Below are 23,345 nucleotides of genomic sequence, written 5' to 3'. Positions count from 1 at the left end.
CCCGCCCCCCGGTTGTGCGCGGATCTGGCGTATGACGTAATGGCGTCGACGCCATTTTAGCCGGTCCCACTCCGCACTGGGCGTGGCGGCCATTTTGTTTTGGACACCGAGCGGGAGTTGGCGGCAGCGGCTGTGGTTGCTTAGACGAAAGGCAGGAAAGGGCAGGCCGGGCGAGCAGGCGGACCGACCTACCGACCGGACAGACAGCCAACAACGGCGAACTAACCTAGATAGTCTACCACATACACACGTAGCCAGCCGCCCAAGTTAACCCGAGCCCCTCCACCGTGAACTCAGGTTCGGCCGGCCCCCGGCCCGCCTGCCACAGCCGTGGTGGCAGCCCCGGCAGGAGCACTGGCGTCCGTTTCCTTTGGTGGGTGTGTGCGGTGAGGAGGGGAAAGGTCTCGGCGAGCGGCGGGGCTGGCGGACGCGGAACCTGGGGTGGAGGGATGTGGAAGTTCGAGCGTGGGGGCCCGCACGAGGGGCGGGGCCCGGGAGGGAGGTGGGGGAGGGCCCGGAGTGGAAACGCGCCGGGCTTGATGGGAAAGGCTGGGATTTGACAGGTACGAAAAGGAAAACTGGCAGTTGAGCACAGTTAGCGGTCTTGAGATGGTAGGAAGACCAAAGGAGGGAGGACTACGGGATTTGGGGGAATGTTGGAAAATAATGACTTTTAGGGTTAAATTTTAGAGCGCGCTCCCCGGGAGCTGTAACTCCCAGGTAAATGCCCATTTAGGAAGCCTTTCCTGCTCCCTACTCCAGGCGTTTGTTAAGGCTCCGACTTGATTTTAGAGTCAAAGTCAGTTTTGAAACTAGGCGTGCCTGGATCAGCTCTAGGTCAGTGCTGCTCACTTTGGGCTGCACGTGAGAAGCACCTGGGTACCCTTTTGCCTTCCAGTTGCTCGTCCCCGGACCTCACCACCAGAGATGATGGTTTAATTGGTGTGGACGCAGGTTTCTTTGTTTTTTTTTTTTTTTTAAGCTCCTTACAGCCAAGTTTGAGAAGGGCTACTTTTGCTTAAAAGCCAAGCACTTCCTTTAGCTAGGTCTAGGTCTGCCCTTTTTGGAGGCTTGGACAGATGTTTTTTGTTCTGTGGCCTTGAAGTTTATTAGTGAAGAATAACTTTCAAATTTAACCACCTGCAGTGAATTTTAGGTGATAGTAGTCGTTGATAACAGGCCTTTTTGTTCAGTGTAGGAATGAGGGTGTCCTTACTCTGATCTGCTCTTCTGCCTGTTGTCCTTTGTAGATTCTCGGGATTTGAAGATGGCTGCACAGTCAACACCGAAAGTTGTGCTAAAAAGCACCACCAAGATGTCTCTAAATGAGCGGTGAGGCAGCCAACAGCAACTTCAGCTCGTTCATAAGAAAACATTACTTAAACTGGCCCTGGGGTCCAATGCACAAAAACCGGTTTTAAACTAAATGCCAACAGAAGGCTACAGACCTCTGTTCTTAGTTGCATCTCATGTGGTACACAAAACGAATTGGGGAGTTGTTTCAAAACCCCTTATCAGTAGATTTTTATGTTAAGCTGTCTGAAATACCTGGTGGGATGTATTTTAAAAAGACTCCTCACACCCTCCCTTCTCTTCACATTTTTTTACATTGATACAGGGGCGGTGCAGCTGGGTAGCATGGTACCCTGGCTGCAGTTAGGCTTGCTGCCTAGTCCAAGGCCAACAGTGTTGTGTCTGGCCTGTAAGAGGCAGGTAGTAAGCTCTGAATATGTCCAAAGGCCCTGGAATGTCATTCTTGGGCCTTGTAAGAGGCACTTGCTTTGCTCCATTTCACTTTATTTCTGTTCTGCTTTTAGTTTGTTCTTGTTTTGGATTCTTTTACAGTTAAGTGTCCTTCTCTTCCTTCCATTCCATTAAACTTGACAGGGGCGGTGCAGCTGGGTAGCATGGTACCCAGCTACTGTCTTCCCAAACTCTTAAATGATTGAACTAATCAAACTTTCTCAGAAGTAATCACTGTCAGAAAAAGTAATCGTTTGAGACTGACTAAAGGCAGTTTCTGTCTCTGAGAACTTTGTTCGTTGAGTGCCTTTGACCAATGATTTTAAGTTGATGCTAGATCACTAAAAGATCTGCCTACCTTTTTGCCTTTTCTGAAGCATATGTGCTTCTCCTTATCAGGATATTATACACTACTTCTCCATATTCACATGTTACTGAGTGAACAAATATATAAGAAAATATGCACTCCTATGAAATATATGGGTTTATTTTCCCCTGGGCTTGGAAGGTGCTCTAAACCTTCTTTATATTTGCCCTTAAAATGCACTCAGGTCCCCCAAGGTTTTGACTTAACTCTGTCTGTCTGTGAAACTACATCTTCTGTCTCTTGTCATTGTTGTATCTGCTTATTGTGTGTTTCTCATACCTTCCACCTCTCTAAAAGCCATTACCTGAGCCCTTGTTATCACTTTTGATATGTGCTGCACTTAGCTGCATTCCCAAGTTTCTGATTCTTGCAAGTTGTGGAAGCAGAGGAGTCTTTAACCCACGTCAGCCTTGATCTGGTGTACCACTTTACTTAAAGTTCGTGGGATCTGGAGCTCCTGGTCTAGCAAGCCATGAAAATGCCAATAAATGTTTTGTAATAAAGCTTTTATTTAAACATCCATTTTGTTCGACCTTGAAGCTTTACTAATATGCTGAAGAACAAACAGCCGATGCCAGTGAATATTCGGGCCTCGATGCAACAGCAGCAGCTAGCCAGTGCCAGAAACAGAAGACTGGCCCAGCAGATGGAGAACAGACCCTCTGTCCAGGCAGCATTAAAGCTCAAGCAGGTGAGAGAATGGATCTGAATGCTTCAGAAGCAGCTGATGATCTCTGTCAGGCAGTCTGCTGAGGCTGTCGGGACATGGTGGATGACTACAAGGTGGCTCAGGGCAAAAAGCTGAAACTTCTCTGGAGGAAAGAGAAGTTCAGGGAACTCCTATTTTGGCAGGTACCAATAAGTAACTTTTTGTTGTCTTTCTCTTTTAGGGAGTTTGTCATCAGTGTGGCTGTGGCCTGTTTATCAGTGAATATTAACTTCTCTTGTTTTCTGATCCTTTGCTCCTAAAGTAGATTCACAAGCTTTTTCCACAAAGGAATTTTGGTTTCTGTTTTAGATCTTCAAAAAATCCTTTATTCCCTGTTAAATAATTTGTAAATTAGGTAAATAATTCTGTTCTCTCCTGTAGTGCAGGGAGTCTGAATGGCCCTGGTTGTATGTTTTCAATACTAAGACAGAAACAGTAGGGCAGTACTCTCCTCCACTGCACCCAGTTTTGTCAGCAAAGCAAGAGCACTGAGTAATATGAGTTAGTGGGTTCTCTTTCAGATTTCCGGTAATAGGCGATCCTATTCAGACCTGAAATAAAACCTGCTCTTTATTATTCATAGACCTTATATGCAAGTCCGGACAGTGGCTGTGGAAGGATATGTCCAAGCTGTGGCTGGGCGTCTGAAGGGCGGTGCTATGCAACTGTAAGGACTTTAACTGGTAGCACTGCATGGCTGTGCATAAATTTAGCAGTTAAATATAACACCGTCCCACCCCCACCCCTCTGAGCCCTTGGACTCACTGACCAAAAATAAACGAGGCCTTCTGCTTCAGCACCTTAAGCCTTGGAGTGACTGCATTCATCCCTGACTCAGGAAAGCAGTCAAAAGGCACCACTTTTTCCAAGAGTAAATATTTTAAAACTGCTAGGAAAAAAAGACCATTCCAAAGGATATTTCAGCAAGAAGCTTTAAATAGTGTAGTGCTATCTGACAGAACTTAACTGCTGTGATAGAAAACTTACATATTTATGCTCCTGAGTACAGTACTAGTCACTTGTGACTGTTGAGCAGTGTGGCTGTTGAGGAGTTTGATCTTAGATTTTATTTACTTGTATTTAAATACCCATGTGTGGCTAATGGCTACCTTAGCATACAGCATAGCTCCAGAGTGGAAACTGGATGATACAGTTGCCATCCTTAAGCTTCCTGGCAATGTTAGAGACCAGTATTGGTGGCAACAAAGGATTGGGAAAGGAGAAGAACTTAACAAGCACTGTCATTCTTCCCTTGAAGTGCAGATCTTGGGAGAATATGCTTGGGGTGACTAGAGATAAGAGACTTGTAGAATGACTGCTAATTTCACAGTTGTGTGCTGTCAGGTGTGTGCCGGGCTCTTATGGTATGGTTGGTTATACCTGCTCGTGCTGAGTGTGTCATGTTCAGAGCCTGGCCCTCTAATGAGGAGCCATTTATGATCCTGTGCTAGAAGGCTGGTAGTAATAACTCGGCATATAGTTACAAAGAAATCATTGTGGTCAAAAGCCTGAGAGCACATACAATTTGTGTTCATATTGACTGATGGCTGGGTCTTGGTTGTGTTCTAGGTTACACAGTCACCTTTTCTTTTGAAGGAATTTAATTCTCTTGAGAGGTGGTCATTGTTGAAAATCTCTGTCTTTGATAAGTCCTTGTCCTCAGATGTAGCTCTATTTTGTAATTATAACTGAATTGTCTTAATTCAAACACAAGTTTGGCTGACTCTATGGAGACACATTTGAATTACATGTTTATTTTGAATTAAAGGTCATTATATTGAATGGAGCTGTTGTAGACATAGGATTATGACTTTTTTAAGAAATACAAGGAAAGGAGGTTTGACTTTCGTTACTTACATCTTAAGGTAAAAAGTGGACCATCTGGAGATAGATACTCAGAGGAAAATGGAGCACACTGTTCTTTGAGAAATTAAATTTTGTACAGAGTATAATGGACTTCCCATGGTGTTTGAGGAAGCCTGTGAAGACTAGTGGTGGTCTTTGGGCAGGTATGAATCAGGCTGTATCATTGTGGTTCAGAAACAACAGAATGCATGCAGGATTGGAAATACAGAATGTTCTCACCAAAACTTAAGTTCCAAGTAGCGGTGTGTGGTGTATGACTTACGTAGCCAAGTAGTGAGGTAATTTGTGGTGATGCCAGTTTCACAGGACCATACTCAAGCTTCTTAGACACTCAGGATCAGAATTCTTTTATGCCATGTTCTGAGGCAGAGGCTTATTTCTTGTTTGGGATCCTTATGATACCACAGCAAGTTTATCTCCCACCACAGACATCTCACTTGCTGCTTCTCTGCGCTGTGAGTTGCCAAATCCCACTGGATCGCTTTTTTGATCTCAATCCCCCAACACCTTTTCTTCCAGAAGAGCTTAAAGCAGCGCCTGGGTAAGAGTAACATCCAGGCACGGTTAGGCCGACCCATAGGGACCCTGGCCAGGGGAGCAATCGGAGGACGAGGCCTGCCCATAATCCAGAGAGGCTTGCCCAGAGGAGGACTACGTGGGGGACGTGCCACAAGAACCCTGCTTAGGGGTGGGATGTCGCTCCGAGGTCAGTGCTGTGTACCTGATAATTGTCGGGCCCTATCCCTCCCTTTCTCTTGGGCTGCTTATGGACACATTTGTTTTAACATCTTTAGGCCTAAATTTGTATTAATAATAATTAACTTTGGAAATCACATATTTTTAATAGTGCTGCATGTCTTTTATCGATACCATTCCTTTTCTGATAATGTGCAGTGGTGAGAGGCTATGACCTGCATAAAAACAGGTAATTCATGTCATCTCCATTCCATTTTAAAACACTCTGCTGCTGCTTGAATCAAAGCACATTCAAGTTTTAGAAATAAGTTAAATCTCACAAATTTATGGGTCTGTTGGCCTGTATCTTAACTAACCATCTCTGTTCCTGGTGCTGGTGAAACATTCTTGTTAAATTTGGAAAAAAGGACGAGTTGACCCATAGCACTTAGCTACATGTTATATTTTAGGCACTGTTAGGCCATTCCCTGTATGGTTCTTGTCCCCTATACAAATGTATTGAGAGCAGGAAGCATATCATTTATTTTTTAATCTATCATTATGCTAGGCATCTGTCTGATTATTCAATAGGTATTTATTAAATGTATGTGCTTACTAATTAACTCCCAGCTTCTTCCCAAAAAAGGAATTGTGGTCAGATTTCTTGAACTGATTGAATAAACATCAGCCTAATCTGTTCACACTCAGTGTGCAGCCTGCCCCAGCCAACCTAAGTATTAACCGAATTAACTGATTAACCCTTACCGCCTGCCTTTGGTTAGAATCTACTTTGTCTCTCTTGGATTTACCTGCATATACATTGTATGCCTCCTCTCCAAGGTCAAAACCTGCTCCGAGGTGGACGAGCCGTAGCTCCCCGAATGGGCTTAAGAAGAGGTGGTGTTCGAGGTCGTGGAGGTCCTGGGAGAGGGGGCCTAGGGCGTGGAGCTATGGGTCGTGGCGGAATCGGTGGTAGAGGTTAGTCAGCTACCAACTTCAGAGAATAGCTTCCCCTTATTTCTCTCCCTTCAAAACTCAGAGCCACTTTTCTGCACAGCTTCAAGTCATAGGCAGGCTTATTTGTTTGTCTTGTTTTGTTTTTTGAAACTGGCTTATTTTCTAAATTCACATGCTGGTAGTGCAAAAGTCTTTTCACAGGTTTTCCAAGAACCAGTCAGGTACACATTACAGAGCTATATTAGGTGCATTCTTCCAGGCTCTTGCGAATTTAAATTGTATTGTTTAAAATGACAGAATGGTCTGTTTGAGGCTTTACCTTTCTCTGTCCCTGCCCCACCACACACCATACTGCAAATCCCCATTTTGAGTCTAAGAATAGAGAAGAGGGAGGTACACAAAAATAGGATGGTGAGACTAGGAGCTGAGTATTGACTCTGAAGCCAAGTAAATTCAAGGTAAAGTTTGTGTCTTTGGGAAATCAGAGATGACTTTTTTTTTTGATCAAGGTAGAAAGCTAGATGGTATCCTTTAAGTTAACTGACTGACTCTTGTTGATAATCTTACCTTTGAGACTTAGTGATACTTGTGACCTCATGACCCAGTTTGGAAAAGAGTTTAATGGTGTTGCTGCTGTTTAATCTCATGGGAGTTACCTGGCTTAGAGTTTAGTGCAAAACTCCCAACAACACCTGTCCAAGGAGGAAAAAAATTCTATTCTTGTAAGTGTGTATCTGCTTTGGTCCTTTTAAAGTGTGTGGGGGGTCTTCCATAATTTATGACCCTGAAGTTGCTAAGGAATAATAACTTAGGAAAGGATATTTGATGACCAAGAGCTTGTTTGCTTCTCTCCCATTATATGTTGCTTGGCTTACAAGTGAAGTGCAAGGTAGTTTGGGTTTCAGGATGAAGTAGCATGTTTCCAAATTATGTTGGCTTGGTTTCTGAGAGCAATACCACAGGGGTTGGGTAGTCTAAAGTAGCTTTTCAGAAAGCTGGGTATGTTTTGTTAATGTGAATTGAAACCACCTCTCAGATAACCATAATTGTTAAAAGACAACTACAATCAGAGATAGAAGTGGCTGGGACTACTCAAAATGTTTTTCCTCATCTCCCGCATTGTTCTCCTTAGTCTCCTGACATGGGATCAGCTCGTTAGGTTTGGCAAGTTGAGGAGAGGTGAACTAATTTTCCAGAAGAATCTCCAATAAGGCTTTAAAAACTATCTAGCTCACACGCGTTTCTCTGTGCCCTTGTTACTTCTTCCCTATCTTACTAAAGGGGTTATTCAAAATGTGTTTTATTTATGAACTTAAAGCGGGTCTCAAATTTTAGGTAATTTAGGAGTGATGAAGGTTTTTTTCTTTGTTTTTTTTTTTAACTGTCAGTTAATTATTTCCCCCTACTTTGTTGATAGATTCAAAAATTTTTTACTAGCACTTAGAGGCGAGCATGTGATAAGGGATTCATTCTGTGTGCTTTCCGTGTGTGGCTTTCTACCCGGTGTGTTTCCTGTTTTTCCAGATTCCTCCTCTTTGCCCTGCCCTTGAGCCTTTCTCAGCTAGGCCCCGCTGCTGTAAGGGGCATCTACCCAGAACTCATTAAACCTACTTGTGACTGTCTTTTTTTTTTTTTTCCCTTGGGCCAGGTCGGGGTATGATAGGTCGGGGAAGAGGGGGCTTTGGAGGCCGAGGCCGTGGACGAGGGAGAGGGAGAGGCGCCCTTGCTCGCCCCGTGCTGACCAAGGAACAGCTGGACAACCAGTTGGATGCATACATGTCGAAAACAAAAGGACACCTGGATGCTGAGTTGGATGCCTACATGGCACAGACAGATCCCGAAACCAATGACTGAAACCTGCCCGCCCTCCTGTGAGAGAGTCTTGTTAAAAGTCCCCACATCTGTACATAACCTCGAGATAACACCTGAGCAGAAACCTGAGGGATGCTGGAAGGACCTGTCACAATAGGCTGTGGACTGACTTGCCACCAGTTGTGTATTTAGTGTGTTCCGTTTTCTTTTTTGATACTGTGTTGTGTTGAAGCCCTTTTTTTTTTTTCCTCTGACTTGGGTTTTGTTTTGTTTGGATTTTTTCCCATTGCCCAGACTTATCTTAGAATGTGAAATGGGCTAGCCTTGTGGCTAGGACACCCTCTTCTCACCTCTGCCTCCCTTCACCTATCACGCTCTGACATTCTAACATTGCCTCTGTTGATCTCTGTATCCCAATGAAAAAGTCTCAGAAAGCCCATTGATGTTCATCCCTAAGGCCTGGGTGTCTGACGTACAGTTCTGTTCTGCGTCATCTTAAACAGCCTCTTAGAAGTATTTAGAAAATCTGGAGCTCAAAGTGCATTCTGCCACATTGATATTTTAGTGTAGTAAATTAGGAACACTGACATGCTACAGGGCACATACCAGGTTACATGTGGTAGCAGCTCTGATGTGATTAGCTAATTGAAGTTAACTGCCATGTACATCGACACCACATAACCAGTGCTGAGTAGGGTGTGTACACTTTCCACCTTGGGATGAGGTGCATAAACTTCCCTCTTGGCTTTGCGTCATGTCCAGGTTACTGTTGATTGGCTTACACCTGCAAGAGAGGAAACAGCCATTTGGTTTGGTCGATGCTTCAGGAGGGAAAGGGGTATGTGGGAGGGGGGGTGACAAATACCTGCTGGGAGGGCTCAGGAGATAACCGTGCTGAAATGCTGTTATTATTCTGTTTATCCCAAACCAATCTTGGGCTTCATTCTTTGGCTTTGTTTGACCTCTTTTATTTCCCTTGAACGTTTAATTAAATTCAACCATATTCTGTCACCTGTCCAGTTTCAGTGGAATCTTGCATTCCTGGTTCATTGTAACAAATTGTTCTCTCAGATCCAGCCAGCAAGTTTCTCTTTATTTGTCGGGCTTTTCAAAATGGTATGGCCAGTATCACAGTATCTTGATACACCCCTTATAGAATCAAGAGTTACTTTCTTCATAGTTGTATTGAAACTGTGCAGGGGAATATGGCTTTGGGGCAGAAAGTGAAGAATTTGCCCTCCTTTGAGTAAACCCTGCATAATGATTATTAACCACACAAAGTAATGTACCAACCCATTTGGCCCATAGGAAACTCAAAACATACTGGTCTTAGGCAATAATCTGGACCCTGGTACTGGTTTCCCTTTATTCTTGTGTTGTTTAAAGGTAAAGAACTTAACTCCAACCAAACCAGTTACCATTGAGTTACCTGGCACCCTCAACCACTGGGAGGTGGTGTGTATTATGGGTGGGAAGGAAATTTTGGTCAGGACCTCCTGAACTTGAGTCCTATCCATATGATCTGGGCTACCTCACTTCTGGGTCGTGAAGCAGTGGTTCTGTAGAAGGTGCAGAAGACCATGTGGAGTTCAGAGAATGGAACCGTGATGAACCTGCTTTCTGAGTGTGTAATTACTTCCTCTTCCTGAGAATGGACTGAGGCTGGAGGTCTTTGGCTCAGACAGGTGTTGTAAACTAACTGGAAAGGGCAAAAAACTTTTTGTTTAATCAAGACCAGTTGAAGGTAGAGCTCAGACTCAGATAAGCCCCCAAAGCTGCTGTGAGGGAGGTGCTGATGGGCAGGGCATGGGCCAACATCCCCTGGCTCCAGCCTGCACAGAATGCTGGCATGCTTTGGAGGGCAGGATAAGGGGATATTGTAAAGCAAGACAGGACCAGCCCTGAGGGTGGAGACTTGAGGCCCAGGACAGCTCTGGGATCTGTGATGGTGGTGGTGGCCCTCTCACTGACATCTTAGGCTGCAGGGGAGGCAGGCTTTAGGCCTGAAGCAGCTAAGGCCTGTAAAGAAAGACCCAACATAGTGTCACTTCTGCTAGGCCAAGTCAAACCCGAACTGAATACCTAAGTAGTTTCAACCTCCCCCAGAGATGCAGTCACTCAGGATACATTTTAGTTAGCATCAATAAGATAAAGGTCACATGTGTCCTCTCCATCCCCCAAAGGAATCCACCTAATAAGACCATCCTGTCCCCAGACGAAGGTGACTTCATCCAAAGCAGTCCTCTTTCTGTTTGTTACTCTCATCCTGCATTTAAAAACCTCTCTGTATCCCTTTGGAGCATCTCTCGACTTGCTAGAGGGGTGCTGCCCAATTTATGGATACTTAATAATAAAGCTAATTAAGTCTTAAAATTTACTTGGATAGATTTTTTTTTTAACAGACCCCATGAAGGCCTCTTGAAAGGATTCACTTGATTCTCCATTAGACTTGGTGTATTTCCTTACCTTTTAGTGTAAGATGATTATCAGGTTAAGATTTAAACATCTCCATGGTGTGATTATTATGATTTATAATAAAAAATACATATTTGGTCTTCAACCCCACTCCTAACTCAGAGCTTCTAAAACCCTTGGAATTTCGTGTTAAGAGCAATAAAGGTGTCCTTATTAATGCGTGACTTTAGGAAAGCCCTTAGGTGACCTAAGGATGGGGGTGGGTTGCCAGTGGAGCTAAATACTGTTTAGAAGATTGGAACTTCAGTCCCACCCCACAGCCTCCCAGGAGGGAAGGAGAGGAGCTGGTGGTTGACTCAATCACCAATGGCTAAAGATTTCATCAGTCTGGCCTGTGTAATAAGGCCTCCAGGAAAACCCCAAAGAGCTAGGTTAGGAGAGCTTCCAGGCTGGTGACCGTACAGTGGTGCTGGGAGAGTGGTGCACATGCCATGCAGAGCAGGGTCATGGAACAAGCATCAGGACTAATTTTCCCTGCCTATGATGAAAAATGTCGAGATACAAACAGTGGAGTAAAAATGAGGGATTCCATTTTAAGATTAAGATTGCGTTTTAAAAACCAGGGAGTTAAGAGGTAAGAGTCCTAATATATTTTATGGTAATCAGCCATTGTCTACCCTATCTTAGGGCAAGGCAAGTAGGCTAAATGATACATTCCTGCTGCTTGAGGGTAACCACTGTCTTGGAGAAAAACAGGATCAAGAAATTCCTTGTGTGAAGTTCATTTTACAGAATATCTAGAGGACTGGATGGTAATGTAATGTCTAAAATGGAGACTGCTCATTGCTCACTTACTACATTTTGTCTCTGCTCTTCTAAGCCTCTTGGGAAGTTAGTAAAAGATGATTTTACAGAGGCGGAGCCAGGATGGCGGCGTGAGTAGAGCAGCGGAAATCTCCTCCCAAAACCACATATATCTATGAAAATATAACAAAGACAACTCTTCCTACAATAAAGACCAGAGGACACAGGACAACATCCAGACCACATCAACACCTGCGAGAACCCAGCGCCTCGCAAAGGGGCAGCCCGAGCCAGGCCACGCCCACAGCAACAGCGGAGATAAACTCCATAGCAGCCGGGCAGGAAGCAGCCCTGTCTGCACGCAGCTACCCAGCACAAGCCACTAGAGGTCGCTATTCTCCCAGGAGAGGAAGGCCACAAACCAACAAGAAGGGAAGTTCTTCCAGCCATCACTAGTCCCAGCTCTGCAAACTATTCCTATCACCATGAAAAGACAAAATTACAGGCAAACCAAGATCACAGAGACACCAGAGAAGGAGACAGACCTAACCAGTCTTCCTGACAAAGAATTCAAAATAAAAATCATAAACATGCTGACAGAGATGCAGAGAAATACGCAAGAGAAATGGGATGAAGTCCGGAGGGAGATCACAGATGCCAGAAAGGAGATCACAGAAATGAAACAAACTCTGGAAGGATTTATAAGCAGAATGGATAAGATGCAAGGGGCCATTGATGGAATTGAAACCAGAGAACAGGAACACATAGAAACTGACAGAGAGAGAGAGAAAAGGATCTCCAGGAATGAAACAATATTAAGAGAACTGTGTGACCAATCCAAAAGGAACAATATCCGTATTATAGGGGTACCAGAAGAAGAAGAGAGAGGAATAGGGACGGAAAGTATCTTGGAAGAAATAATAGCTGAAAACTTCCCCAAACTAGGGGAGGAAATAATTGAACAGACCATGGAAATACACAGAACCCCCAACAGAAAGGATCCAAGGAGGACAACACCAAGACACATAATAATTAAAATGGCAAAGATCAAGGACAAGGAAAGAGTTTTAAAGGCAGCTAGAGAGAAAAAGGTCACCTATAAAGGAAAACCCATCAGGCTAACATCAGACTTCTCGACAGAAACCCTACAGGCCAGAAGAGAATGGCATGATATATTTAATGCAATGAAATAGAAGGGCCTTGAACCAAGGATACTGTATCCAGCATGACTATCATTTAAATATGATGGCAGGATTAAACAATTCCCAGACCAGCAAAAGCTGAGGGAATTTGCTTCCCACAAACCACCTCTACAGGGCATCTTACAGGGGCTGCTCTAGATGGGAGCACTCCTAAAAAGAGCACAGAACAAAACACACAACATATGAAGAATGGAGGAGGAGGAATAAGAAGGGAGAGAAGAAAAGAATCTCCAGACAGTGTATATAACAACTCAATAAGCGAGCTAAGTTAGGTGGTAAGATACTAAAGAGGCTAACCTTGAACCTTTGGTAACCATGAATTTAAAGCCTGTAATGGCAATAAGTACATATCTTTCAATAGTCACCCTAAATGTAAATGGACTGAATGCACCAATCAAAAGACACAGAGTAATAGAATGGATAAAAAAGCAAGACCCATCTATATGCTGCTTACAAGAAACTCACCTCAAACCCAAAGACATGTACAAACTAAAAGTCAAGGGATGGAAAAACATATTTCAGGCAAACAACAGCGAGAAGAAAGCAGGGGTTGCAGTACTAATATCAGACAAAATAGACTTCAAAACAAAGAAAGTAACAAGAGATAAAGAAGGTCACTACATAATGATAAAGGGCTCAGTCCAACAAGAGGATATAACCATTATAAATATATATCACCCAACATAGGAGCACCAGCATATGTGAAGCAAATACTAACAGAACTAAAGGGGGAAATAGACTGCAATGCATTCATTTTAGGAGACTTCAACACACCACTCACCCCAAAGGATAGATCCACTGGGCAGAAAATAAGTAAGGACACGGAGGCACTGAACAACACAGTAGAGCAGATGGACCTAATAGACATCTATAGAACTCTACATCCAAAAGCAACAGGATATACATTCTTCTCAAGTGCACATGGAACATTCTCCAGAATAGACCACATACTAGCCCACAAAAAGAGCCTCAGCAAAATCCAAAATATTGAAATTCTACCAACCAATTTTTCAGACCACAAAGGTATAAAGGTAGAAATAAATTCTACAAAGAAAACAAAAAGGCTCACAAACACATGGAGGCTTAGCAACATGCTCCTAAATAATCAATGGATCAACAAACAAATTAAAATAGAGATCAAGGAATATATAGAAACAAATGACAACAACACAAAGCCCCAACTTCTGTGGGACGCAGCAAAAGCAGTCCTAAGAGGAAAGTATATAGCGATCCAGGCACACTTGAAGAAGGAAGAACAGTCCCAAATGAATAGTCTAACATAAAAAAGACCATTTTACCCATGGTGTCTTTACTACTTTGCTATTTCATTCAGTGTTCTAGACTTGAACACTAGTCTTGTGTGTGTCCTACTTCAGACAAGTGGGGAAGGGCTACTAAGATCTCTGATTTGGGCTTGTAAGTTCCCATCACCTGGGTGACCCAAACAGGGTTGCAGCTGTACAGAGCTCTTTAGTAGCCTGTCCGATAATCTTTGCCTTTGGGAAGTTCTCAGAACATAATGTCACTCCATTCAGTGCTCTGAGGCTCCCCCAATTCCTGGAGTGGTAGGGGCTTAGTTCCCACACCATGCAGATTCCAGCAAACACTGGACACCAGGCAACTGGCTTGGCAAGGGATCTGCCCTATACAAGCAGAAGCTCAGTGAACTTTAATTTCCTCCCTCTTATCCCTTGCTCTCTGCTGCCTGCATAGGCTGCTGCAATTCGCTGCCACTCTCACTTTAAGAAACTCCTTCCTTACCTATATTCATTTGATCTGCTGGAGAATCAGAGTCAAGAACCCTCCTTCCCCTGTCCACATTGAGGTTTCACCTAGTGCACAGGGAGGGACACCCCCAGACGCAGCTGCCCAACAGCACCTGGAGGCCAGGAGAGCTCCACGCCCTCTCACCCTTCCTCATACCTGCCCTGTGCATCTCTACCATCTGGCTGTTCCTGAGTTACATCCTTACATAATAAACCAAAAATCTAGTAAGTAAAATGTTTCCCTGGCTTCGGTGAGCTGCTTCTAGCACAGAGTTAGTGAGAACCTCTGACAGCCAGTCAGAAGTACAGGTAACAAATCTGGGCTTGCAAATGGCACCTGAAGTAGAAAGGGCTGGGGGCACTCTTGTAATATCAAGGAAAGAAGGGAAAAAAAGCTGAGAATACTACTAGCTTCTGAGAAGTGCCTGGCCTTAATTAACACTTGGGTTATCTAAAACAAAGACCTGATTTTGTTGTCTGTAATGTATGTCTGAACAGTTCCACCAAATTACTTTGTGCCTTAGTAATAATCAAAAAAACACCTGGTACCCTCACTTTCTGTATATATTAGTCTGAAAAATAACTTGACGGGAGCATTTCTCTACTTGCTAAATTGGAGGCTGCTCGATTCATGAAGTGCTTAATAAAACCAATTAGCTCTTCAACATTTTTTTACATTTTGACTGTTGACATCATAACATATCCTTTGTTAAAAAAAAAAAAAGTATAACTTTGTAAGAAAGTTCTCTTTGGAGCACTTTACTTCCTGGGAAGGCCAGGCAGCTGTGCTAAACTTGGGCTCAAATAAAACTCTAATGACTCTTTCCTGGAGTTTTACTCCAGGATTTTCTTTTTGGTGACATATATTGGCATGGTTGGCAGGATATCAGAGTGAGCCACCTCAGGTCCCCCAGGGCTTGACTGATCTGGTACTGAGTGCCAGCCTGGGGCCCCTTGTTCCCCTCCAGCTTCATGTCCTCTGGTGAACAGATGAGTCCTCCTGATATCCAGACCTCCTTAATTTAAGCTGACGGTGTTGACGTTTATTAGAGCAGTATAGAATTTGTACCAGTATATTCTAGGCAGGTTAGTTTAGGGAAAGCAGAAGTTGGTGGGAGTAGCTAAGAATATATGGCTGAAAATGACTTGGATAATGAAAGAAGGCTGTAACAATATCAATAAACATGAGAGATTAAGAAGTAACCTCGAAATATAAGGGACACTTGCTCCTTCCTACCCCAGCTGGCAGGAAGTGTCAAAGGGTATCTATCCCTCCGGACGTGAAGCATTCCCACCGGATCATCCTTAAAACCACAATAAAATTAAACCTGACTCATCTGGGGAAGCACACAAGAAGGACTGACCATCCAGTGCCCCGAGTTACCCTAATGGTATTAGACCACTGGGGGAGAATCCAAGACATGGAAAAGGGTGTTTCATGGCCATTTGAAAGCGACACAAGCCCCACATTTTGATCCACTACACCTTCTCCTTAGCTAATTATTTGTCTTATTAAAAAATTAATTTAAGAACTTGTTCATTATGCTTCAGAAGATTGGAGACTGATGAGAATTAGGCTTGAGATGGATTAATGATTGTGCATTGAGCATTGAGTCCCCTATACAGAATTTTATTGTTGTTAACAACCATTTGATCAATAAATATGAGAAATGCCCTCTCAAAAAAAAATTAATTAAAAAAAAAAGATTTAAAGATGGAACAGTTCTCAAATGCTCAACAACTACCAACCAGTACTCCAGCAGGATTTATGTGCAGTACTTATTGAACGTTTACTTGCAAGTACTGAACAAAATAGGAAAATCTAAGAACGCTGTAAATCTTAAGTGGCCAAAATGGGGTTCTTTGGAAATACTGAAACTAGTAATCTTACACGCACAATTAGAAAAATAGCTATAAACTCAAACAATTTGAATGGGAACCATATTTTAATTGGTATCTAGAAGCTGTAAAACAGAATAACAAAGTGCTGTCTTTGCAGAAAACAAACTCGAATATTGTAGCTAAATTAGAAAAAGCCTTGGAAGTAACTAACCATTTTAAAAACGAACTCTTTTGACAAAACAGGTTATTGCAGCTCCCTTTAAAGAAAAACCTATGACACAGGGGAGGGCCAGCACCTGTTTACACTCCTTGGACTCAAACTGAACTCGAGTCTAACTGAAGATTTTCCTGACCCCTATGGGGACTTGCAAAGGAATTTGCTCTGTTAGCGCATATGAGCCTGGATATTCAGACCTACATCAGCTTGCACATGTTTTAGTAACAGAAAGCAAAGCTAAAGAATGGGTAGATGAGGCAGAATGGAAAAACCCTATGGAGCATTTTCAGATATGAAGCTGTGAATATTGAAAATTACAGGAGAATTGGACAAAAATTGTATCAATCGCCAAAGTTTTCCCCGAGAAAGTAGACCGGACCAAATACAACAATGTAAAAGAAGACCAGAAGAACCTCTTTTTGATTATTTTGAGAGATTTGAAAAGAAACCTTTAAACAAAGGTTTACCTCCTGCACTCTTTGAAGACCACCAAAACACTTTTAAATTCTGCCTTTTTAGAAGGCTTAGAAGATGAATTGGCTTTGCTTATAAAAAGATCTGGTGTAAGATGGGCTGCCTTACCTACTAATGCCCTCGTTACTCGTGCTGAGCAACTTTCACAAACTTTATTAAAGAAGGAAAGGCCAAAGCTAAGATTATGAATTCACAACAATTTAGTAAGCCCAGCTGAAAACCTTTTCCAGGGCCCACTTTTGGAAAAAAGACCACCTCCGTTACTACCGTAGTAAGTCTGGACGTCCATCTTAAGACTGTCCCAAACTTAAGTGGGACCTGGTGAAGGAAAGGGAAGAATGAGATGCTCCAGGTGAAAAGGACATTCCCCTCCTTGCTTACTAGCACTTAGGGAGAGACTGATGCTCCAATTGAGGGGGAACTTCCAAAGTCTTAATTGACACAAGGGTCACTTTATCCATTCTCAACCCTACCTTACTTGACTGTGCTTTCTCTCAGAGTAGTAAGGTAGTCTAAATGGTAGGGGTTTTTAGTCTATCCAAGTATATAAATCTCTACCTGTGACTTTTCACAAAGGAAATATCTTCATGAAGCTCTCTTTTCTGTTAGGTGACAGTGCCCTGATCCGTTTAGAAGGCCAAGATCTTTTAGAGTAGATTTCCCATGTTATGGGAATAATGCCCATATTTGTTTTTCTTCTAAAGGAGAAATGTTTTTAGACTTAGAAAAATAAAAGTGAAATAGAATTCTGTTCAGAGAAAATGATAGTTAACACCTATTGCTCCTAAGACTGATGAGCTGTTATCACAAGTTCTGACAGAATAGTGGACTACTTCTCCCTCTGATACTGGAAAAATTAAGCCAGCCACACCTATTAAAATAACTGTTGACAAAACAAAACCCTTACCTAATATCCAATAATATCCACTTAAATCTGAAGCAATACTAGAATGTGATATGTTATACAAGAATATCTTTAAAAAGGACTTATTCCCTTACCAGTCCTTGTAATAATCCCATTTTACCTGTAAAAAAAGCAAACAGGAAAGGATGGAGATTTGTTCAAGATTTACGGGCACTTAATAATACTATGATACCCTGTCACCCTATAGTCCCCTCACCCTCATACTTGACATTCTTCTGTTCCCCCAGATGCTACTTATTTTTCTCTAATCAATTTCTGTAGTCCATTTTTTAGTATTCCTATGGACAAGGATAGTCAAGATTTATTTGCCTTCACCTGAGAAGATAGATAATATATGTGGACCATTATGCCACAAGGGTATACTGAGAGTCTAACTTATTTGTCCAAATTCTAAAGGCAGATTAGACAGATATTAGCTTTCCAAATAACTCCCCCCTGATTCAATATGTTGATGACCTACTTTTATGTTCTACCTCTGAGATAAACTCTCAAGAGGTTCTATTTATTTATTAAAGTAATTAACAATAAAAGCTCATAAAGTTTCCAAGAAAAAGTTCATTTCTGCTCAGTAATTGTTAAATATTTGGGACATGTAGTATCTAAGGATGAACTGTTAATAGATCCTTAAAGACTTAAAGGAATCGTAGCCTTTTTCCTCTTCCAAAAACAAAGAAAAATTATATGGATTCTTAGAATTAACTGGTTATTGTAGAAGTTGGATTCCAAACTTCTCAATAATTGCCCAAACTTTATATACTTTATTAAAATCAGATCAACCCGATCTTACTGAATGGACACAAAAAACTAAAGAAGCCATAGAAACATTAGGTAAGAACAACATTAATTCAAGCATCTGCTTTAGGATATCCTGATTATAAATTGCCTTTCTTCCTCTCCATACATGAAAATAAAGGCAGTGCTTTAAAGACTTTAATAGAAAAGCATGGCAACCAACATCAGCCCAATGGATATCACAGTCAACAACTTGACTCAGTAACTAAAGGCCTCCCGCACTACATGAGAGCTGTTTCAGCTACTGCACTCTTGTGTAAAACCTTTGAAGGGATTGTAACGGGCTCCCCTTTAACCATCTATGTTTCTCATTCTGTTGGGACTCTTCTAAACTCTCACCATATGCAACATTATTCTGTGAGTCACCTGGCATCCTATGAAGTACTCTTACTTACTGCTTCCAATTTAACTCCTGCTAGATGTAACACACTCCTAACCCTGTTACTTTACTTCACACAGAACAATGCGATTATGAATGTGACTGCATCACCCTGATTTTCTTCTTACTCCTGTAAATAGGATTTACAGGGGACTCCCAGGAATAATGGTGATTTAATTTGGTTTACAGATGGCTCATATCTTAAGGATACTGCAGGACATTATCAAGCTGGATATGCAAGTTCTTCTTTAATGACGTTAACAATGTTATTGAAAGTTTTTGTGTGCCTACTACTAAGTCGAAGCCGAACTGATGGCTTTAACTCAAGCTTGCCAATTAGCTAAAAACAAAACAGCTAATATTTATACTGACAGTCATCATGCCTTTGGAGTAGCACATGATTTTGATATGCTATAGAAACACTGGGGTTTTCTAAGTGCTTCTGGACAACCAAAAAAAAAATGGCCAGCAGGTAGAATTATTAGAAGTTATTCAATTATTAAAACAACTCGCTACTGTGAGGGTCCTTGGACATTCTAAATCAAAGACTATGGAAGCTGGAGGAAACCACCTTGCAGATATAGCAGCAAAACAAGCTGTCCTAACTGGTAATTATACAGATACTCAAGAATGTCCTCTACTTCCTACAACTAATTCCCTAAAAGACTTTCTTTTACAGGCTTAAGGGGTGGCCACAGGGCTATGGGTTGGGCCCAGTAACAAAACTATTGTCCCCATTGGAGCTCAAATGCCCATTACTTACCCATAGTCACCAAATTAATCATTGAGGAACTGAAAAAATGGTTCTGTGGAGAAAACAATATTATTGGAAACCTTCTGCTACAGTCACTGTAAGGCTCACTCCCGCTTTACTATTTGTCCTAAATATAATCCTGGAAAGCACCCATGGTACCAGGGTCATTTGCCAGCAGGACCTTTTGAGATCCGGCAAATGGGTTTTATCTAAATGCCACTATCTCAGGGATATAAATATGTCTTAGTCCTAATTTGTATGCTTTCACATTGGGTAGGAGCCTTCCCTGACAGAACAATGGCCCTACTGTCAGGAAAATTACTAGAAAAGACAATTCCCATCCATCTGAATTACATAGTGATCAAAGATCACATTTCCCAGACAAGTAATTAAGTCTATTTGTTATATCTGGTCCATAATACAACATTTTCACTGTGCTTAACCATCCTCAATCATCTGGATTGGTAGAAAGAACTAATGGTATCATAGAAACTAAGTTGGCAAAAATTATAGAAGTTTTCAATCTTCCCTGGCCAAAAGCATTTCCACTGGTTTTATTAAACCTCAGATCATGCCTTCTGGGAAACACCAGTTTTTGCTTTTTGAAATTATAACAGGCAGACCAATGCAATGAGATGGATTATATGAACCTCCTGTATTAAAGAAGTATATTTCTTATTATTGTTCTGGTCTTATTAGAGCACTCAAGCAAAATAAAATTTTAGTTATCAACTCTTTTCATAATAATCTTCAAGGATATGAAGAGTTTAAAGATCACAGGTTAGGACCAGAGACTATGTCTATTCAAAAAGACACCAACTAAAAGACTCCTTGCAGCCTCACTGTAAGGGATCTTATCAGGTATTACCAACCAAAGCTTGTGTTGCTACATTAAAAGGTATAGGCTCGTGGATTCACATCTCTTATTTTAAAATATCTCCTATACCTGAGTGGACTTCGACTTAGGTTTTTGACACTCAACTCTGATTGGCCAAACAACCTTCACCTGACTTAGAAGAAACACAGACACCATCTGAATAGATTGCTTTTCCTGAGATTCAGACCAGGCCCGTAGATCCTGATGTTCTCTATCCACTACTTTTAATCCTCTCTTTCTCCCCATTAACGAAAGAAAATCCTGATGCCAATATATTCTCACAATGGACCTATTTCATTTTTACAAAGTATATATAAATCCGTCAAACTGTTGGGTTAGTGGACAGCTACCTATACCCAGTACTGCTGGACTACCTTGGTGGGTCTCTCCACGTCAGGGAAAAGACCGGTCTAATTTGCAGTCTTACATACAAGCATATATAAATGTCAGCTCATTATTGCAATCTGAAATTACTAGCAGGGATCTATATTATTGGCCTGCCAATCTAATTTCTCCTGGCCATGGGTTCACCTTTTCCTATTGTGATACCACAAAGAAAGCCCAACAGAAAGGAAAGTTACTTCTTAAAAATAAACCAGTTAGTGTGCTGATGAGGGGCTCCTTCAACTGTGGAATGGGTTTGCATGACTCACCCTTAATTATGGAAAATTAAGCACAATGGCCCCACTCTACTGGGGACAAAAAAAGACAATTCTCCAAACTATACCCAGCAAATGGGACGATACCTCCCCCAAATTGTAACCATACTATGATATTATTAGATACAGGTAGCTGTCCAAAAAACCAACAGTTTGATGGATTTGTACTTTGTACAAATGAAACAGGTCCCTTGTTTACTGGGGATCTCCTAATGGAACTCAGTGGCTTTGTGGGACTCACCTCTGGCCTTGGTTTAGTCACTCCTACCCAAAATGAGGAAGTCCATCATTCACACTGAAGCACTCAGTTTACTCAACAAGTTCTAAAATGATAGTCAACAAAGCTCAGCCCTTCTTAACACAGAAGTGACTCTAATGAGAAAGACAGTTCTACAAAGTCATATGGCCTTAGACTTCCTAACTGCTTCTTAAGGGAGAACTTGCACCATAATTAATATAGGATGCTATGTTTTCATACCAGACAGTTCTGAAAACATTGCCTACTTCTTAAATCATATAAAAACTCAAATCACCGAGTTAGATGACCCAGATATTAATATTAATGATCTGCTTTCTCAGTGGTTGGAGGTCCCGGATGAAAGTGATAATTGTTATAATCTGTGTTGTCACTATAATCCTATTAATTAATTGTAATTAATAGCGTTTGCCTTTATAATTGCTATTCACTTTGTGTAGCACCTTTTTGTCCCCCAAAATCTCAACAAAGCACACACACAGTGATTGCACAACAGTGTGACCTAGTTAAAAATGCATAGATCTTTAATTAAAACCCACAGCGTCCACATCACATTGAGCCTCTGATTCCCCCACAGTATTTTAATCACTAAACCGAAGATTACTGTGACATTGAAGGACTGGATGGACCTGCAGCAGGTGAAATTTCACTCTGGCACCAATGGACCAATATTTATCATCAGTGTTTCTTATGGGAAGATTTTGATCATAAGTGGGAACTGTCAATGAAGAAGGAAAGGGAAAAAAATGCTAATATAAGCCTCTGAGAAGTGCCTTGCCTGAAGGCTTGGGTTACCCAAAACAAAGACCTGGTTTGTAGTCTGTAAGGCAAGCGTGGTGCATCTACTTTATGTCTGAACAGTTTCACTAAATTACCTTGTGCCTTGGTAATGATCCAACAACCTATACTCTCAATTTCTGTATGTATTAATCTGTAAAATGTAACTATTGACACCATGATTTATAGCTTTTATTTGAAAAAGCATATATAACTTTGCAAGAAAGTTCTCCTCTGTGGAGCACTTCCTTCTTTGAAAGGACTGTATTTCCCAGGCAGCTGTCCTAAACCTGGGCTCAGATGAAACTCTCCTGGAGTTTTATTCAAGGATTTTCTTTTCATCAGCAATAGGCCTGGGCCCTTAACCTGTGGAATCTGATGCTGTCTCCTGGCAGGTAGTGTCTGAACTGAGTTGAATTCTTGGAACCCAAAAGACGTGGGGATGGAGACACACAGTGAAAATGATATCTGAAAGAGTCTTGGGTGAAATGAACACCCCCAACATGCCCTAAAGCTTTACTCTTTGGATTTTAAACAGAAACACACCCTCTCATTGAATTTCATTATGGGGGGGAAGCCAGGTCAACAAATAAAGAAGAGAGAGGATGGGGGAAAGCTAGACAGAAAGATCAAGAAAGAGCACTGGCCTCCCGGAGCTCCTCAGCCTGGTCAGCTCTGCCCCTGCCAGGACCCTGCGCTCGGCCTCTATGCCCTCTGTGATAAGCAGGAATCCCGGAGCCCGACCTGATCCCGGTCTGCCCAGAGAACCCACCACGGGGGTGGGGAAGGCAGCTCCCCAGGAACACAGCTGACAAAGCAGCTAGAATCTCAGACCTACTGACTGCCTTCCCTACCCCCTCTCACCCCGATGGCTGCTGCTGGACATTGTAGGGCTCCCCAAAAGAAATTCTGACCTCCCAGAAAGGAGGGTGCAACTGGAAATCCCTGTCTCTTAATCTGAACCAGCAGAGCTTGAAGAAGTCTGACTCCCATGTCTCTCTCTCCAGTAAAGTCCTCACCAGATGACATGTTGTGCTCCCCACCACACACGCAGGAAGGGTCCTCTGATACCCCTGT

General features: G+C 42.2%; 1 protein-coding gene across 10 annotated transcripts; it reads left to right on the top strand.

Moving 5' to 3' along the window:
- The first annotated feature begins 73 nt into the window (after positions 1 to 73).
- Positions 74 to 9,140, top strand: CHTOP (chromatin target of PRMT1). 10 transcript variants are annotated; one of them, XM_037014201.2, is made up of 7 exons: positions 75 to 373; positions 1,251 to 1,332; positions 2,651 to 2,801; positions 3,403 to 3,486; positions 5,208 to 5,391; positions 6,201 to 6,338; positions 7,966 to 9,140. In XM_037014201.2, exons 2-7 carry the CDS (start codon positions 1,268 to 1,270, stop codon positions 8,169 to 8,171), a joined length of 828 nt encoding a protein of 275 aa, XP_036870096.1. In that variant the 5' UTR covers positions 75 to 373; positions 1,251 to 1,267; the 3' UTR covers positions 8,172 to 9,140. The 10 variants fall into 10 exon arrangements, with proteins under 10 accessions (XP_036870099.1, XP_017516045.1, XP_036870096.1 ...); XM_037014199.2 differs by having other exon boundaries at positions 5,205 to 5,391; XM_037014200.2 differs by having other exon boundaries at positions 75 to 386; positions 5,205 to 5,391.
- The last annotated feature ends 14,205 nt before the right edge of the window (positions 9,141 to 23,345 follow it).

The sequence above is a fragment of the Manis javanica genome, chromosome 14 (genome assembly GCF_040802235.1).
Source record: "Manis javanica isolate MJ-LG chromosome 14, MJ_LKY, whole genome shotgun sequence".
Lineage (NCBI taxonomy): Eukaryota > Metazoa > Chordata > Mammalia > Pholidota > Manidae > Manis > Manis javanica.
The sequence above is the reverse complement of the archived record's forward strand: the minus strand, read 5'-3'. Positions and strand labels throughout refer to the sequence as shown.